The sequence below is a fragment of the Zophobas morio genome, unplaced genomic scaffold (assembly GCF_036711695.1).
Source record: "Zophobas morio isolate AGI-343-1 ecotype UQ-CSIRO unplaced genomic scaffold, CSIRO_AGI_Zmor_V1 ptg000058l, whole genome shotgun sequence".
In the NCBI taxonomy this organism is placed as follows: domain Eukaryota; kingdom Metazoa; phylum Arthropoda; class Insecta; order Coleoptera; family Tenebrionidae; genus Zophobas; species Zophobas morio.
Window position 1 is genome coordinate 5,410,784 of NW_026972163.1, and position 21,222 is coordinate 5,432,005.

A 21,222-nucleotide genomic window follows, 5' to 3' on the forward strand; every position below is an offset into this window, starting at 1 on the left:
AATTTCGTTGGCTACTGTGACATCATCAACTCCTGGATTTACTGGAACATTGACCAAAATGACATTAGAGGCCCGGATGGTACGCTCAACAGATTCCTGAATCATCTGTTCACTCGAAGTGCTATCAGTAGTTGGAGATTTAAGAGCAGTAGAAGATGAGAGAGCAGTCTCAATGGCTACCAATCTTGCTTCAAACAGTGCCTGCATATCTAGTAAATTTTTTATAAGCTCAGAAATTTGTGCTAAACTAGATCCACAGTTCTTGCATAAGGTATGGATATTCTTCGACTTAGTATGTTGTAACAGTGTAACCTCCTCTTCGGACATATCCGTACAGCGATAATGCAAGCATCGCTGGCAGCCACTGCATTTTGTTGAAGGGAATTTATTAGAGCGATCTAAACAATTACAGCAATTTTCCGGCATAGCGAAAAATTATAAATCTCTGAAGAAGAAATCCCTAGTGATTCGCCTCCCAGCAGACTGCAGCACACAGACATATCCACCAGACACAGTAACTCGCCTCTTTAATCACACCACCGTTTTTAGCACACTGATACGGCTTGGTATACAAGAAATAATAACTGATTTCAACAAAATACGCGACAATTGGTATAACCAAATAGTTACAGTCGTTGTTGGTGTATTCAACAATGATCCGGTGCAAACGTAAATAATAGTTTCGCAGAATTTCCACCAAAAAGAGGCACAGACACAGGAGCACATGTAGCTTAAGCGATAGCGATTAAAAAAATTTATAAAAACTATGTGGCCAAAATTCATAATCACCCGGAATTAGTTAAAAAACTTTATGATCTCGATTAAACTGCATTAATTTGATCTTAAAACATAGTTTTTTTTAATTTTTTTATCATAGAATTAACTAAAATAAGAAATTCATTAGAGTATACAATATGTATAAAAACTTTAATATTCAAAAATTGTTAACGTTTAATAATAATTATTAATATAGTTGTAAGAAACAATGATAACAAAGAAATAATCATCCTACTTAAAAAAAATTTATACCTACATATATTTTCAATAACGTAGAACACAAAATATTAAAAGGTGATGGAAACTTACAGATGTAATACAAAATAAAATATAATAACATAGTGTAGTTATAAAAAAAATGATAACCACTATAAATGATTATATTTAGTATTAACAATCACTGATAATTTTCGAAACTCATCTTACTATTTTTTCATCGGATGAAACTTTCTATTTCCGTTTCCTCGACATTACCTTTTTTCATTACACTCTCCAAAAGTGACGAATGTCTAGTTGTTTTTTTTTTTTTGGGTGTAGAATTTCTTTAAAGAGGCTATTAAAAAATCAGATGACAGAAAAAGTCTATTTAAAAAATCCTGGTCCGTAAGTATTGTGGAAAACTTGCGCATATGATATTGCCAGTATTTTCAAATATCTTTATTTATAGCTTTTGTACTTTCTCTATCAACTTGTCTAATAGGAAGCAAAGATGGTTCTATGCGCCATCATAAGCATGTTGAACGAATTATGTGCGTTCACAAATATTTTCGCAATTTCAGTGGCATTTGCCTTGATTTCCTCTAATTGTATTTCTTCTTCGAGCTCCGTAAGAAACTGCTATTAAAATAACAGAAAATTTATGAATCCGTTATTTCAGATATTCTGCTGAAATTTTGGGATTATAATTATCGAAAAACATTCTTTGCTGCAGGACATGTTGAGTTCAAATGTATTTGTAAAACAGATTAATTAGCCTAAAATAAAGCATATATATTTATATAAAATTTCTATATATGTATTGCAAACGTTCTAATAACTGTGCTAAACCGATAAAACAACCTGACTTATATTGTCAAATTTTCGAAAAGGAGTCAAAAAGGAGATTTCAAATTTTGAGGCTTTTATCTTCAAGCTTTACAAACGTACTTCCTATTCGTACAGCCTGGGATTTTTTTATAAGTCGCCCCAAACGTTTAAAATTAAACTCATTTTCAGAAAAATTGCAACACCTTGAAAATCTAAAGTGATAAAGTTGAACCTTCGTGAGAATTATGAGTAGGTCTTAAGAAGGAAATGATTAAAGTTTCGGCTAAAGAACACAAAGAATAACGTTAAAAATTTAATAAAAAGTGATATCACCACGGTTGTTAATACACTCTCCTAATCGGCGAGGCATACTTCGAATGAGGTGATCGATTTCCTGCTGAGGTATGACATTCCAAACAACCTCCAGCTGGTGTTAGAAATCTCCTAGCGTTGTTGGTGGATGCGGCAGTGAACGTAGTCGTCGGCCCATAGAATCCCAGACATGTTCAATTGCGTTTAAGTCCGGTAAACGGGCCGGCCATGGTAACAAAGGTACACAATGACGTTGAAAGAACTCGCGAGTATGCACTGCTACATATGATCTTGCATTATCTTGCTGAAAAGCGGCATTGGGAAGTGCCGCTATGAATGACAATAAAACGGGGTCCATACTTCTTTTATATCTGGTCGAGCATTTAGAGTCCCATTGACAATAACTAAGGGTGATCTGTGCCCAATACATATTGCACCCCATCACCATTATACCAGGAGTTACACCGAAATGGCTCCGTACAACCAGGCCTAAATTTCGTAGTTCCCCATGCCCACGAAAGCCACTAACACGAATTTGGCCGTCATTCCGCCACAAACAAAAGCGGGATTCATCGCTAAAAATTATCCAATCCCATTCACTTCAACCTTCAATTCTTCGGTAAACGGTACCAACGGTACTTACAGACTTGGTCTACTGATTTTTTTCATCCACTCTACGGCGATAGCTGTTGTAGGTTGAAATCTGTCTCTAACAGCTAGGCGGTGAAGGCGGTGAAGGCGGTGTTCTTCACGTTCACGGACGACACGGGGACGTCCACCCCGGCGATGTTCTCGGCCTTCATCCTGCCATGCAGTCCATATTCAAAGTACAATGTTTGGGGTTCTACCTAAATGACCCGCAATTTCTCCGATAGGTAAACCGACTTCGTGCAAACCAATGATTCGTCCCCGTTCAAAGTCTGAAAGCTCCGAACAAGCTTGACGTTTTCGCACTCTAGCCACTGCAGAAAATTTTAAGAACATGATGCAGCGACAAAAGAGCTTGTTTTTAATTCTAAAGGGTGATAAAGTTGAGCCTTATCATATAGCAAAAACAATAAAAATATAGAAAAAATTTGTCGGATCACTCTGAATTTTTTATCATTGACTTCTTCCAGATAGGTGAAGATGTGGAGAGAAAGTCAAGTCGTTACAAGCTCTCCTTCCCGGTGTTCCATTTTTTATTTAAATGAGTTTATTTTGAAGCTGACAAAATTTACAACACTATAATAAATCTTGTATTAGTTTAAAGTACACACACTGGCTACTAAATAATGATTTCATAAAGAATGAAAAATGGCAAGTAGGAAGTTTTGTACGCTCTCAGATAAAGTGGACAATTTTAAAACCAGCAGCAACTATTGGTACACAATCTTTCAGATATTTGGACATCAGGACTAGGTAATATTTTTCACAATTTTGTGTGTGCGTTGTTGGACTTGAAAAAAAATGCTCGAAGTTTATTTCGACAGAACGTCTTTCGTCCTTAGAGGATAGTCAACAGATCTCGCTTTTTTGAAAAATTCTAAAATTTTATTTGGCGATTTTTTTTTGTGGTACCACATGGATGAAGTAAAAACTAGTGGCGTAAATAACAAACACTTCCGTAGCCCCTACACTTTGGTGCCACAAACTTCAAAGAGGCGCGATCGGCACAAATGTGGACAATATAAAATATGTGTAAAATAGATAACCAACCGGACAAATTTATTATCAGTAGGTACGGCCCAGACTAAGGTGAGGGCCTCGCGCTCGGTGGTTGAATAATAACCTCGTCCTCGATGACTTGTCAGTGCTCGCTGGCATCCGTGGGTGGACCGTGGTCGTCGAGTAGCGCTGCATTTGTTGCCAGAAGGTGGTCGAGGCGTTTGGCTCTGGATAGCACTTCTCCCTCGCTTGATGGGTTGGATTTCCAGGCTGGCGATTTTAACACGTTTTATTGCTAGCTGTCCCTCCCACTATTGCGGGAACGCTTGGGTGGTGTCATACCACATAAAATTGACATGTGTTATTGTTTCCATGGTGGCAGATGTCTTAACACTAGCACAATGATGGACTAGTTGGGCCCGTAATTTTGGTCTCAACAAGAAAATTTCTAACCTTATTTTACATAAACATGCAGTTCCTTCGTAATAAAATATTGCGAACTTGAACTATTCCTGGAAGAAAGCGAAAAATAACTACCAAACAACGGTGGTAAGTAGTTATTAAAATCTGAAAGTATTAGTTGCTGCTCCACTATTTGTGTTTATGTAAAAATGTGGGGCAATTATACATTCTGGATTAAGTACATTTTACCAAGCATTTGCCAATCTTGATCTGGAGGATTTTTATAACTGTAACGTAAGTCCAGAGACACACTTCATTTTTAATGAAATGTTTTTGCAAGTATATTATGATAGATTTCCAGTGCTTTGTCTTAGGCAAACCATCGATAAATCAAAAATCCGCTGGTTCACTAATGAACTTAGCAACGTACGAGCATTAGTCGATTCTTTACACGTCATTCGAAGATGTAATGGTAACTTGATTGATAATGAAGCCCATAAATGTCTAAAAAATATCTATCGTAAAAAAATGATAGAGGCAAAAAAGACACCTTACGACAACTTTGTACTAAAAAGTTCCAACAAAGCTAAGGCCGTTATAAAAATTTTTAAAGATGAGTTGCATTCCTATGATTGAAAACTAAATCATAGCTTCACTGCTGACAACATCAATGAACACTTTCTAAATGCACCACATTCTCTTGTATCTTGCTTTGATACTATAATCGAATCGACATTTAAAGTCGTCCAATTGTTGTGATATTTATGATGTAAATGTAAAAGCTGTAAAGCATATATATGTTCTCTATTAGCAAAGGCATTGAAAAGTGCATTGATGAAGCCGTCTTCCTAGTTATTTAAAATTTGGTACAGTAATCCCACGATTCAAAAGAGGTGATACAAACAACCTGCGTCCTATCGCAAATTTGCCTATACTATGAAAAACTTTTGAACTAGTCCTCAAAGATTGGTTGGTAAATTTTTTTGAATGAAACAAATTATTTGCACCTGAGCAGTACAGCTTCAGGAAAAACAAATTCACTATTGTAGCAACTTTAAGCATGATTTAAAACATTTTAAACAGTTTTGAAAGTCGCGAGGTCACATATATTTCACTGTTATACCTAAGAAAAGCTTTTGACATCGTAATCATGTTTTGTTGGTTAAATTTGTATATTACGGTGTGAGAGGTAAATTGAATGAGTTTTTTGAGATTTCATCTATTCAACAAACTGCAAATACTTAGTGGTTGAACAAAATACGACATCGAGTATTTTCAAAAATTGATATCGGAGTTCCATAGGACTCAATCCTTGGCCCTATTTTCTTCTTAATTTACTTCCTGTCAACATTAAAAAGGGACATACCACTTTATTGGCAAATAATACAATTATAACCAACATAAGCAAAGCAAATTTTCTTGAGTTAACTGCAAAAAACAGAGTCTATTGAATGTACTATGGAGTGGTGTAAGGCTAATTACACAGTCTATATAACATTTTCTATTATAGATGACTTAGATACTGTAAAGTCAGTTTGATATCTTGGTTTCATACTCGACAGCAAACTAAACTGGTGTGTCCGCATCGACTTCCTTTAAAAAAATTAAATTCGATAGTTTTTCAACTAAAGAAACCTTTCTGTATATTGCACACTAAGCGCCACCATCACATTTTATCGCTCGAACTTCTCTAGTATTATTAGCTGTGGAATAATATTTTGGGGAAACTGTAGTCATGCCATTCGCATTTTTCGCATCCAGTAAAGAACAATGCGATCTGTGCTCAACATTAGTGATCAAAAAGTTCACCGTAAACCACTATTTCAACAGTTAAATATTCTGCTACTGCCCTGCATCTACATCCTTAATATTTTATTGTATGGGCAGGGTAAGCTAAACATTAAAAAAATCGGGCTCTCATCATTACAATACCCGAAATTGCAGTAAATTTATCATGCCCTACTGTCGATTACACAAGACCTAAAGATGTGATGTAAATTTTAATTGTTTTAAACTGTTATGCTTTCCGAAAACAAATCTTATCACTTAACCTTAGTAAATTTAAGCCTGTAAATATATATATATATATATATATATATTTTATTATCTCCCTGTTTTTATAGTTGCGATAAATTTGTTAAGTTCTGCTCCAATAATGATTTTGCTCTATGTTTAATGAGTTTGTTAATTATTAAAATAAAGATTTGGTACTTCTTGTAGTTTGTTTATTGTAATTGTTGTAGTGTTCGTATCTATACACATTTCTTTTTCCATTTGACGAGCCAAAACAAATTGTGGATAATCCCGTACAAACATGTATGGCAATAAACTATTTTATTTATTTTATCGTTCACTTACTTGTTAAACTCTCTTAACATGCATGCTGGAGATAAATGTTAAGCTACTCTTAACATTCACCTCAAATGTTAACAAATCCTTAACATGCACCTCGGATGTTAAGAAAAAGCCATGCCAACACTATATATTTCGACATCAAATGTCAGATACAGATGCGATTCGGAGATGGCTGCATTTTTCTGAGTGGCTGCTGCTGGGTAACTTTATACATCTGACACTGGAGATAACGCCGGACATACTTAGCGGAACATTCCGCTATACCGCAATATACCGGTGAGAGACACCTTGTGTCGGCATAGACTCCGCATCGGCAACACGGTTCCCTTAGAGTATCTAATTTCTAAATCAAACTGCTGGAGGAACTTGAGCCCTCAGGAATGACTTTTCAGGCAATTCAGCTACTTCAGCGACTGGTGGTCGGTTACAATAGTAAACTGCTAGCTCTCCAGGTTCGGACGCATTTTCTTTGCAACTCAGACCATGGAGACGCATTTGTTTCGTCGGGAGACAGCGAGCGGCTAACAGGCCCAAGTCCGAGGCATTGGTCTAGAGGACGAATGGCTGACTGAAGTCTGGGCACACAACATTTGCTTCAACTGTTGGAAACCGGCTTCCTGTTCATCAGACCACTTCGGCCGGTTTCGAGAACGATGGAAAATGCCGGCGATACCACGAGATCAATCCCAGAAACTGCCGGATGATACGGAGATTTGTCGGTAAGGGATTCTTCACCACGGACTCCACCTTACCACCGGTACTTAAGCGACTTACGGCAAAACTGACATTTTTCGAGGTTGACTTGGAGGTTGGTGGCCCGGGGGCAACGGAAAACCTCTTGCAAAAGTGTCATGCGTTCAGTGAAGCCCTCACCAAGGACCATGTCTTCGAGATAGACCACCACTTTCGGCTCGAAATCCACGCCGATGACGACGTCCATCAGGCGTTGAAACGTGGCTGGGGCGGAGGGAAGTTCAAAGGGCATGACGGTGAATTGGTAGGGGCCACGGCCTGGAACGGTGGAAGCAGTGGCAGGGTTATTATCTAGAGTCAATGGAACTTGCAAATATCCCTGCTTCAGATCCAACGTCGAGATATATCGGGTACAGTGAAGCTTATCTAAAATGACATTCATGAATGGGGGCGGATACGCATCTTTGTCGGTGACGTCATTTATTTTTTGAAAGTCAATACAAAACCTCGGTTTACCGTATTTTTTCATAACAATGACGATCAGAGAACTGCAATCGCTGTCGGAGGGCTCGATGATTCCATCTTCAATCATATTGTCAACCCTGGCGTCGATCATCTTCTGTGTGCTGGGGTTTTGGGGACAGTGGCGCTGGTTAATCGGTTGAGTTGGATTCAATGATGACAAATCGTGGTCAGACCTCTAACATTATCGAAGAATCGAAGTTCTGCCTTCAGAAATCTAATTAAGTGGAAGGACCTCGTCTTTGACGGTGAGACTGAAGCGCGATGGTGCGACGAGGGCGATCTGGACAACGACTCGAACCACGCCATTCGCCATGCGAATCACGACCCGGAGAGCCACCACTGGGAGAACGTTGTGTTGACGCAGCAAGGTTGTCGAGAAACTTTAGCGGAGCAATGGTCAGTGGGGCCTGGTCGGGTGGGCGCTGCGGTGGCCTCGACGTGGTGCAATCCTTTTCTCCTTTCCGGTGCAGAGGAGCAATCTCTTGACATTATCCCCATTCGTCCGCTTGAACAGAACAAGCGAAGCGGCTTCGAGCAAGACGATTGGTAATGGCCATCTGTCTGCACCGCCAACACGCGACGATGGCGGCATCGTCAGCGGTGGCTGCTCTAGTCGGCGGAAAAGGTGTGGACGTGGCGCAGACTGCCTGCTCGTCGCCCGGGGCACAGGGGTATTCCCTCGACCTAATTTCACTTCACCCACACCTAAAGCAGAACAAACGAAGTAGGTTCCTGCAGAACGAGTGGTAATGCCCGGTTTCTCCATATCTCTAACACCTGACGGTAGTTCTGGTCTTTGGACGGTAGAGCAGGTCTGGACGACGGTGGTGATAGACCGTTGGTCTCCACGTCTCCACCCTTCGTGGTGGTGCCGTGGAGGGAAGGGTTTTGGGTCCAGGCTGCCGATTTCCTACCAAAGGAGCGTAGGCATACGTGGCAGCTGTAACCTAGGTTATCATCGGGGTTCGGCTTGGAGGCGAGACTGAAGAACTGGTTTTCACTTCAAGCTGTAGCTGCTCGTACTCATCAATCAGCCTCACCAACCCTTCGATGCTCAACTCAGCGAATATATTGACAGTATTTAGGCAACAGGTGACTGTACGGAGGATGACCTGTGGGGAGAAGACGGATGAAAGCCTACGTCGCCTATACAATCTCTCGGATAGCTTCACCAGATCATTGAGTTACATTATTAATGGGTTTTATTGTCGACTGTTTAAATCACTTGTGAATTTAAATACATATGCTAGATTTGTATCCAACAAATAATTCCATAAATCTATGTCTTGAATTATTTTGTCGTTTTGCTGGCACAGTGAGACGCATATTTTTTTTGACACTTTAAAGCCGGTATAGTCATGTTTAACATTATGCTATATTATATGTAATATGTTAACCTTAGCACTGAATACATAAGCTTACTAGAAGACACAGGAATTTACTGAATATGTCAGGCAAAGTAAACTCTCCCCATTAAGTATTATACTCACATTATATCACACTATTGGCGTAAATAGTAAAATAAGAACGGATAACAACACAAAACATTTTCTGCCTAAGAAGCCAAATTTATGTGTGAAATACTGAGGTACTACGTCGCCGACCATTTCCCCCTCCGTCCTTTATTTCTCCCTTTTTAAAATTTTTATGAAAGTGGTCATGCGAACAAATCTAAAATTTGCAAAACTTTGTTACAATAAGTATTTCGGTACACAATACAGGCAAATAAATTTTATGGCTAAAATGCTATTGAGTGTTAACGAAACCTGTGCGTGTCTTTAAATGAGATTTAAGGTATGGGTATTAAAATTTTAGACTTAAAAGAAACGATCCTCTTATGACTCTTTGATCATTTAACAAAATATTTAATTTAGTTATTATATCTATTCATGTTTGGACATTCAAGAATATTTGAAATTAGGACTTTATTTACCATGTGTAAAATTTTAAATCTCTTCAAGCATTAGTAGTTACTGGTTGTTCGAATATGTGGAATTTTACATCAATTATATCAAATATTCAAAGAAGGGATTTTTTTGGATTTTCTTCATTAACCGACATACATTTTGATAGATATTTTCCTGAATTCTTTGTGATTTGTCTGTACTATTATTAATAAATTTGATAAAAGAATTGCACGTTTTGAAAATGTTTTTGCAGACAAATTTTTGTATTTATATTTAATGCATTGATCTCCAAAATAAGTTGCAATACCTTTTCTTTTGGGATTAAGTATATATAAGTATACATTATACTTATTTTTAATTTTACTGTTGTTAGTTTGTTCCTGTTTAATTCTTCGTTGCAGACCTTGTCTAATGAAACTATCAATAATGTGTGTATTATTAATTGGATGACTGGTATGCTGCAAGTTAATGGATCCAAGGGTGCAAGGAATGGTTGTAACCGTTGCGACGAAATTCCTGTGATGAGAGTGGCGTACCTCGGTGCCAAGCCTTGGACCGACTAGTGGCGCTGAGAAATGAAACATGTTTGGCCGACCTAGTCTTATGCGGACAACTTCACGCCAGCGGGGGTGGCGCCTTCGGTCGGGAGCGTCGGTGCTCGGGGAGAGAGCACCGGAGTTGCCCTAAAGTCGGAGACACGGATCTCCAGGTGGTCTGGTGAGCGCCCGCGGAAACAAGAAATTAAACGAAGGAAAATTGTTAACAATAAATCAGGTTTTTATTCCCTGCCACCAGCTACACGGCTAAAATAATCTTACGGCTAATTCTTAAAAATGTCCACAAAATAAACTTTACAAAAAAAAAAAAACAAAAAGAATAAAACGTCTGGCACGGTCGTTTCGTCCTGAATGGCGACTTCCTTCGGGACGGGCTCCTCCTGGTTGTGGGGGCGGCGACCCTGGAACGGGAAATCGCGCGGGGACGGTACGGCGATTCGCTTCGTTGCACCGTATGTGTAGTTTTATGAGAGATAATGAATTTGTGTAATGATTAATGGCAGACCTTAAAAAGTTTATAAATTTAATTTTTATGTGTATTGAACTGATGTAATGTCTAATTGTTGGTTAGTGTCTTCGAAACACTATATATCGTCTACATATACATAGATATATATAAATATAGTTTTCTAAGTGGACCATAAATAATAGTAGGGTAGTAGAGGGCTCAATAGATTTCCTAAGACTAGTCGGTAAAATTCACCACTCTATTGTACGAGTTGTAAGTACAATTTTTATGCATTAATAGTAACAGAATAGTAAGTAGTTCATTTGAGAATTTTTACATCGGATTATAATTTTTTTTTTTTTGCTAACATTATGTTTCGACAGCAGTAACTACTTAACAAACAAATAATTAAACATGTTACGAATTACATTGTGATACTCATTAAAATAATATTTATGTAAATGTGACTATAAAGTACAAAAAATACCTTTTTCTTACTCATACTCGTTTATTTCAAATCGATTTGCGTATGAAAAGTAACACTTTATCATGCTAGTGTGGAAAGTACCATTTCTCATCGTACATTTGCCGATACATACTGAACTTTGGACTTTGTTGGTGTAAATACAAGTGCATCCATTTGTTATCGGCTTTAGGGTGGTTGGATACAAACTCGTAAGTTAATGGCACTTTTTATTTTATTTGTTTTCATTTTGGATGATGGACGTACACGGTGACGACTATCGAGGGAACTAAACACTTTAGACTTAGTTGCAACAACTGTCTCTATACTATAGCTGATGGGTCGTTATAAACAGAACATATATGATAAGAAGTGATGTGAGTCCGCGCGAGGTCAAATTCTTTATTTACAGGGTAAATCGGGTCATTTGACAGAAGCATGAATACAAAGAATTTGGGCTATTACCTAATATTAAATCATTTTTGGAGATTATTTACAGAACTTTTAGACAATTTGCTCACATTTCCTTAAGGCGTGGGAATGGTAAACTGAATGATTTGATTTATAACAATCATATCAGATTGTCAGTCTCGCAGATTTTTCCACATCAAACACAACACACAACATAGTTATTGGTTTCATCGCCGGCATCCATTAGGGATAAAATTCTTACTATACGTTTGACAGATGAAAAAAGTTGTTTGTAAAATAATAATAAAATAATAAACGTCGTCCCGAATTACGTACAGCCTACAGTGATTTGTTACATGATTTGATTACCAAGTCAAGTTCAGTTTAAATCTAATTTCTGAGGCGTAATGTATTCCTAAAAAAAATGTATTTAAGGCACGTGTATGATTTGCAGAACTACCTTCGATCATTCCGAATGTTTTCATCCGGGTGCCTTAAACGTACATTTTTCACACTTGTTTTATAAACAGCCGTTCTTGAAACCATATATTCGGATACGACCATTAAAAAAAAATTCGCTACATTCATGGAGTTCACAAACTTGCCGCAATGATAGAATGATACACATATATTATTGACATCACTGTCCAACGAGAACTTCAAAGAAAAATTGATCTCAGAATATTTATGCAGAAATTTCCTCCCCATCGCGGAGTACAGTCCAATAAAATCAGTTTCATCAAAAATAGTTAAATTTCATTTTGCGAATATTATTTTTTTTATAACCCCTCGAAATTAAAATAAAGATATGAGTGGAGCATTAAGGGAGCATGTTGTGCGTGTTTTCAAGTGAGTTTTTCTATAACAAAACTTTGTGATGAGGTCATCAACATTTTAACAAGAACCGATCGAATTTATCGAACAAAATTTCATCAAGTTCTTGGTGGATATACAGACAAATTTTGATTAATTATTTACTCTTCTTATGTTAACTTTAAAACGCTTGAAATATACTATAGGTATGTATATGCCCACAAAAATTGTCGCACCACCCTCAAAAGTTTGTACCTATATTTCTGATTTGAATATATCTAGAACAAACATATCGCTCAAACTCACATTAAATACTGTCATTATTTGGCATTGCCTCGAATACACTTATCCCTAATATGTATGTACATGGTACCTACATCTAGTCCGGTTCACTAGAACTGGAGGTGGTGCGATAATTTTTGTGGGGAGTGTATTTCAGAGCATTCGGTTTTTTAAGTTAAAATATAAAATGTTGTCATACAGTTTTGATTTTCCAAAAATTAAAAATAATGATGGTTTCATAAACCACAAGTATAGCAGAAGTTATTTTTAAAATTTAAGTAGCATTTACATCAAATTTTTGGTTGGGATGATCAGACAAATTTTGGTTAGCGTTTTACCATCTACGGTTGCACATGATATGGCTAAATTACTTACATATCAAATTTCACAACAATCACTCCAGTACTTTCGAATTTTAACTGTTCGATTTAATAAAATCGACATAGACAGACAGAGAGGCTTCATGTCACAGACACGGACACGGGAAATCTATTTTTTTGATACTTTAGTGCTCATAAAACTTTGAGAAAACATGAAATTAACCGTCCGTCGCATCGAATGGATATCCAATAAAATCTCAAATACACTATAAAATAAGACATTTTGTTACAAAACCGCTTTCCAAATAAATTTATACATAACAATAGTAAAGACAAATTAAAAAAAAATTCTAATTTAGGAGTCTTTCTATTGACTTGTGAAGGCTGTTCCCTAGCATATATCAGTTAACAATAAAATCACTTCCACATATGTTAATAATTAATAATTCACATTCAACGTGATTCCAAAAATTTCACCCTGAAAACAAAGACCATTAGATTCTTAAATAAATCAACAGAACCAACCAAACTACATCTGTTACACCTGAAATTGTAGTACCTGAAATTTGATCTGAAGAAATCAGACAGACGTTCAAAATTTTAACAGGATGAAGGACTTTATAATTATGGTGCATCTATTGTTATTAATATTAGGTATAAATACAAATGTTAAATACATATAACTTTCCATGTTATAACTTTAACTTGAATTATTTATTTAGAGGCATTTTACCAGTAATAATTTTTATAGTCTATTATTTCTTATCTGTAAATTGAATAAATTATGCTACTACAACATAGTTTAAAACTACCTTGTTTTTCCTTACGTTGCGTTGCTTTTAATACAGCTAAGGGTATGAAATGTACATGTAAATCCAAGACTGACAGCGCTCAGTGTGTTGAAATGTTTACACAAAATTAGTAATAAATTGAACTAGAGTAAATAGAAACGCCCTCTCAGATGACGTAAATATGCTTCCAGAATTGTATCAAACAAAGTTGGACATAATGAGGACAGCTTTCTTTAATCATTGTAGATGTAACTTATTTAATATGAAAAAGTAGGAATATTAACAGAAATTATTACTGTATCTGCAGTTTAAAAGTAAATGGCAAATCTATAATAGTCATTTATTCCCTATAAGAAAAACCAGTTTCAGTTTGTATTACAAGAAAGATTGCCATTTTCTATTAAACTTTTAATTGCAAAAGGTATACAGAATTACCACAATACAATGCACAGATTAAATATTTGTGACATGTCAGAACCAAGAGAGGTATCTCATTTCCCCTAATGCCTAGCGGGGAACATGAATGTAAATCTATTGAACAGTGGATTTTGCCCACGGTGCTGTCAGATTCACGTGCTTGTTCCTCTCAAGCTAGTGTCTTGTTTAAAATTATAATTATGGAAACACAAAAAGATAACTCACATTTTACTTTTAATAAATAACTACTGAATAGAAACTCAGTAAAAGTTTCATAAAAATATAAGCATATCTTATATGTGAGTATGAAATATGTCTCTTTATAAGAAATTTGAGGAAATTTAATTCTATAATAATATTTCTATGGTAAAATATTTTAACAGTTTTTGTTACGACGTTGACAGGATCTGAATTGTAGAACACACTTCTGTCCGGACGACAAATTATGTTAAAATGCAGCGTGCAGCAATTTTGACATATTTTTTTGTTGAAAAGTTCAATCGTCCGATAAATAATTACACTCTTTAATATCAGTTTTTTTTCAGCTTGCGAATGTAATCAACATGCTCGAAGATGTAGATTTAATATGGAACTTTACAAACTGTCCGGACGAGTTTCTGGTGGAGTATGTCTTAAATGCCGTCATTACACTGCTGGCCGACACTGTCACTACTGCAGGGAGGGATACTACCGTGATCCAACAAAACAAATTACTCATCGCAAAGCTTGTAAACGTAAGTAAACGTGGAGGTTTTAAATTTATATTTATTCTTGCATGTATAATATGTTAGTTTTTACGATCTTCAGTACTCAACTGAGTGATTAATATGGTGTATCGTCTACGTGAACTGAAACAACTGCAACCGATCAAATAGAGCTCGAACCGAATAACGTTTTTGGTTGGTCGCACATATGAATGGATACAAAATAAATATTTCGCAATCATATTTTTGCAATTTCAAATTAATTTGGTATCGACTGCACGTCGATATACCTTTGTACATAGACTTCGACATAATGACCGTAGCCTTATTTAAAAAGGTTTTTCGGCCACTAATTTCGAAGGAGTGCTAGAGGTTGGTGATTTGGGAATTTAGTTATCTCCACAGTGGTGCTAGTGAACGTAAAAATTAAATTAACACTGACAGCAGTAAAAGTACACCAACTCACCACAGTTTGTCCCGTTGGAATAGCCCTCCGCTTAAATTTTCGTTGTACTCAGTAGGGGGAATGAAAAAACACGCAGTTGGAAAAGATATGATATGTGTAAGGTTGTAAAAATCTTTGAGTTTATTCACTCATTCGGTGGGAGGGTGTTTCAGAAGCAAAATAAAAATAACTAAAAAAAATTTTAACCAAGAATGTTTTTGACAAAACAAACGTGTGTATGGAAAATTTTCGCAGAAAATGTAATTGGCTAAAAAGTAAAACTTTTAAAAATTTTTAGCGCAGAGTGTTTTTGTGTGAGATGTGAAGTCTGTAATATATGATGACTAAATCGGTTGGGATCTAGACCGAGCGTTTCCAGAATATCTATAATGACCGGTACACCTCACTGGCTGATAAATGATGATACATCCCGCCTACCGTCGCTAAATAAGAGCGGCTAGGATTGGACTGTTTTGTATTCGTCGGCGGAAAAGCGGTAAATAAAATCAAGTTGTTTTTTTAATTTGAATATGTACTTTGATTGGGCATGACGATTTTTTTTTTTTTAAATAAACATGAATTATTTTGTTATAGGTAGTTAAACCAAGATATATTATATAGGATATCTTGTGATAAAGGTTACCTTCCTCCCGAAAGCTTACTGTAATAGCAATAATGACAGTAGTATGTACCGTTATACCATTAATATACTTTATAATAAGTATATATGATAAAGAATACCAACTTTTTATAGCATGCCCCGTAATACTGACGGCAATAGTAGTATACCTAGATATAGAAGTATTATATATCTAGGTTGTGAAGACTATTATTATACTCCGAGCGACCGGTTTAGGACTCGAGATGAAATCGAGGGCTATAATAAGGTCGTGCGGGCTGTAAGCGTCTTCACAACCGTGGTTCATATACAATTTTTTTCACTAGTGGAACTTCATTACATTTAACTCGAAAATTATAAATTTTTTAAAACAAATATCAGCGATAAAAATTACTGTCTCTTTCAAGATGAAGATTTGTTGTTTCATTGCAAAAATGTCAGTAGAAAGAGCAGAAGGTGAACAATATACCCCTCCCGAAATGCGGCAGGCGGCACAAAAACAACAATTGCTACAAAAAAAAACATTCTGTTAAACATTACATAACCTCAGTTTTTCATTATTAACCCAGGTCAATAATAAACAACTGAAAACTTCGTGTCAAGTGAATAAATTGGAGGTTTCGCGATTAGGTACTAGTAAAAAAATATGTTTGTTGGATGTATGATTGTTACTCATACATACGTACCAAAAAGATTGATATAAATGAAACACAAACATGTGCTGTGTAACACTGTATTTACTTGTTGTTGACAGTTCGGAGCCTATATACAAAGTTGTTAAAATCGGAAGTGATACATTCCAGGTAAAAGAGAAAGTTGGGGACGCTTGTTGACAAGGGTTGCGGTTGGTAGGTAAAACCGAAACCCGAACATGGTCCGGCGCCTTGAAAGAACTAACTTTCAACATGACAAAGTATAACATTTGCAAATATGAAATACATAATGTGTCTACATGACAGGTGCATACATTGACAATGAAATAGAGTACAGAACACATAGAAAAAAAGGGGTAAATTTAGACACTGCACATTTGTTTATGTCGGAAGCACACACAGCTTAGTCACTTGCAGGTTAATCACATCATGCGCGGTTCTCACTGTCACTACGCGAATGGGGGCATGTAGACCGGGATGAACAGTAATAACGCGTCCCAGTGGTCCATATAAGCGGGGGTGTGTGGTCTTCCTTAACGACCACCAAATCGTCCACCTTATGCTGTTGCGGCTGGCCTTGGTCCAATTTGGGCGATGATGAAGTTGGCCCATATGTTCTGCTGTCCACCGTTTCCAAAATTGCTGCTGAGTGCGGCTGAATTGTTGCCACCTGGAGAGCCGGTTCGTTGAGACCGTGGTGACGTTATCCTCTGAAATAACAGTTAGAGGGGTTCCAACGAGGAAGTGACCGGGAATTAAAGGAGTCAAGTCATTTGGATCTTTGGACATGGCGGTTAACGGGTACGAATTCAAACACGTTTCGACTTGTATTTGCAACGTCTGCATTTCTTGCAAACTAAATAAAAATATACCAGTAACGAGCTTCAACTGACTTTTCGCAGATTTGACCATTGCTTCCCCGATAGTCCCCATATGTGGTGCGGAAGGCGGAATGAAATGAAAATTGATGTGGTTAGTTGTCAAATCATTCAGCAAATTTGTATTCGAAGCCCGTTTGGCTAAAGTGACACGTGCTTGGTAAAGCACGGGATCATCCCACCACAAAGTTTTTTCGTATCGTCTTTCTTCGGGATGAATTAAAATTTGACGGTACATCTTGCAAATGTCCGCTGTAAAGGCAAACCTATACGTTCTAAATCCAATTATTAAATCAAAAATGTCGTTTTGTACTTTTGGCCCTGTACTCAGACAAGCATTTATGCTTTTTCCGAATAATGGTTTGGCTGACCCGTCAAATACTACGCGAATCTTATCAGTGGCCCCGTCATTTTTGAAAACCGCGTGGTGAGGCAAGAGGTAATAGGGTTCACTTTCGATTCTATGCTCTGTCAATGGACCTAGTAAACGCATATGACCCAAATTAATGTATTCTTTCATAAAATCCTGATAATTTATTTTTAACATGACATTTTTTGCGAACTTTCGTTCCAATGTGTTGAACCGTTTGAGCGCGATTTCTGTCGGATTCCCCAAGTTTGGTAAAAATTCGTTAAATGTTAATCTGACTTGAAATCGTCCGTTGGATAATTGAGTGGCATTGTTAATAAAATAGTTCTCATGTTGTATTTCAAGAGCTGTGAGCGGCTTATCATCGTTTGAATAACTTTCAAGTTTCCAGAACTTTTCAACCTGGTTTTCTAAATTGACATTATTGACCGCGCAATGTAGATTTTGACGAGTGTCACTGGTGGGGCATCCATGCAATGGCCCTCCTGCAATCCAACCTAATAAAGTTTTTTGTAATATTAAGCCATGTCCTATCGTTTGAATTTGACCTACACATAACAGTTGCCAAAATAATCCAGCTCCGATTAACAGATCGATTGGCTGTGACAAATTGAAATTAGGATCGGCAAGTTTTACCGCTTCAGGTATGTCCAGCTCATCTTTAGAAAAGGTACGGACAGGTATGTTCTTCGAAATTTTTGGGATTACCAGACAATTTAAAGCTGTTGTAAATGAGTAATGCAACGACTCGATCTGTACCTGAACCTTTTGTCTAGCGGTCGTATTTGAACATTGAATACCTGCTACGACCACATTTGCATTTTCTGTACTTAAACCCAATTTGTTAGTGGCGGCTTCAGTAATAAAATGCGATTCTGAACCCACGTCTAACAAAGCCCGGAATTTTTGAAATTTGTTTTTACAATCCTTTATTAGAATTATTGCTGTAGACAAAACGGCTTGTGGAAAAAGGGCGGATGAGCAATAAACTCCACTGGTACTAGGCTGGTTTTCGTTTGAATGGGAGGGTTGGTCACTATGTAAAAGTGTATTATGTTTCAATTGGCATAATTTACATGACATAGATTTACAGCTATCGGACGTATGCGATGGTTTGAGACAATTTTGACATAATTTCAACCTATCTACCTGATACCTTCTTTCCGAAACGCTGAGTTTTAAAAAGGTAACACAGTTGTAAATTAAATGAGATTTTTTACAAAAATAACAAGTGGATTGTGTGCTATTGCGATTTACTGCCGCTGTAAATGTTGACACCTTTTGTGGGGGCCTTGAAAATGATTTTGGTTCTGTTTTTTGATTATTATTATACGTATTATTAGTTTTAAATTGCGATTTATTTAACTCCATCGATTCCATCAAATGACACCGTTGTGTCAAGTAATCAATTAACTGTTTTTTAGTTGGTAGTTCGTTCGTAGTCAAAGATTCTTCCCAACCCCTGCGGCTGACAAAGTCTAATTTCGATGTTAATAAATAAATGAGTAAGACGTCTGATGGATTTATTTCGACATCAAAAGATTTCAACGCTTCAAGATTTGCGTTAAAAGTGTCTAATAACTGTCGCATTGAACTAGCAGAATCTTTAATTACTTGAGGCAGATTAAACAAATTGGTCACGTGGTGCTGGACGATTAACCGTTTGTTTTCAAATCTGTCCTTGAGCAATTTCCACGCTACATCATAATTTGCCTCAGAAATTGTTAACGGATTTATGGCGTTTACTGCGTCGCCACACAAAGAATTTTTTAAATGATGAAATTTCTGAATTTTGGTCAGACGTGTGTCGTCATGAACCAACGTTTTAAATGTATTATAAAAAGGTAGCCATTCAGTATAAATTCCGCTAAACGGTTTAATAACAATCGGGAGCAACTGCACCGATGGTGACGGTGTGCTCGTAGGTGCGTTACCTTGCGGTGCAGGTGAAGATGTGTTAACGCGTTTTTGTTCAATAGCATCTTCGACATCTGCACATAAATCGTAATACGCGTTTTCGAAATAAAGTTTTGTTCTAGAGTGTTCTAAATCGAGGGTAGCGTCATCAAGAGCTTCAATCTGAGAATGGATTTTGTCAAACTGAGCCTTAATACGTACAAAATCGCGCAATCTTACTCTTAGTCGAGAAGCGGATGTACTTAGATTGTTTGTTTCAAACCACAACTTGAAACGCGATATTTCGTCGTGAATGCGATTTCTTTTTAAGAATAAAATTTGTAAATTTCCTGCATCCTCTGGTGTAGGATTTGAGTCCGAAAATGTTTCGGCATTGTCGTCACCTTCCGCGCCTGCCATGTGTGGAGCATCGAAAGTTTGCGAACGCGTCATAACCATTTGAAAATCCGCTTAGTTGAAATACGTAAAACTGGTACAGTACGGGCAAGGTAAATGGTACTTGCCAATGGAATTTAAATAAAATGACGTGCAATTACGGTCGAATGCGTGCTTGACCGAAAATAGATAAAGAAAAGGAATAGTTGGAACCCACTCACCGCAATAAGGCCCTCTGGCACCTGGGACGGCTAGACTGATTCGCTGCTCTCCTGTCCGGTTGGGAATTTCCAATGGCTGGATCCCGTCTCCCGATGCAGGCGTCGAAAATTGCCAAAACCGTAATAAGATCACCTGGAGCCTGGGTGAATTGACTGGATGGGCTGAATTCGCTGCTCTCCTGTTCGGTAGGGAACTCCGATGGCCGGTAGGTCACGTCTCCCGATACAGGCGTCGAAAATTACCAAAAACGTGATAAGGTCTCTTGGAACCTTGGATGAAACGACTGGATGGGCTGGATTCGCTGCTCTCCTGTCCGGTAGGGAACTCCGATGGCCGGTAGATCACGTCTCCCGATACAGGCGTCGAAAAATGGCACCACCGCGTTTTATTGTTGAATTCACAGCACTGGATCACACATGTGGAGAGATCCGGCTCGAAGGACCAATGTTGGATGTATGATTGTTACTCATACATACGTACCAAAAAGATTGATATAAATGAAACACAAACATGTGCTGTGTAACACTGTATTTACTTGTTGTTGACAGTTCGGAGCCTATATACAAAGTTGTTAAAATCGGAAGTGATACATTGCAGGTAAAAGAGAAAGTTGGGGACGCTTGTTGACAAGGGTTGCGGTTGGTAGGTAAAACCGAAACCCGAACAATGTTCATGTTTTTAAATTATGAATATATACTTACAAAAAATCTTGATAAAGGTAATCTTTCGTAAAAAAGTTTTTTTTTAATAACCAAATTTAAAGATTCCAAGGCATTATTTTATTACAACTTTTGGTTTTTTGTGTCCATTTCTTAATGAATAACGCTTTAGTTTTTTCAAAAATATACACGTGCACTTGTAGTGTGTCAGTATCATTTCTTACCTGTTTTTGG

General features: G+C 37.2%; 1 protein-coding gene across 1 annotated transcript in view; it reads left to right on the forward strand.

Moving 5' to 3' along the window:
* Positions 1-21,222, forward strand: part of LOC135143125 (netrin-1) — a 154,751-nt gene that overhangs the window by 70,700 nt on the left and 62,829 nt on the right. The window contains exon 2 of the mRNA XM_064074991.1: positions 14,692-14,880. Coding sequence (XP_063931061.1) covers positions 14,692-14,880 — 189 coding nt within the window. The remainder of the gene's footprint in view (positions 1-14,691; positions 14,881-21,222) is intronic.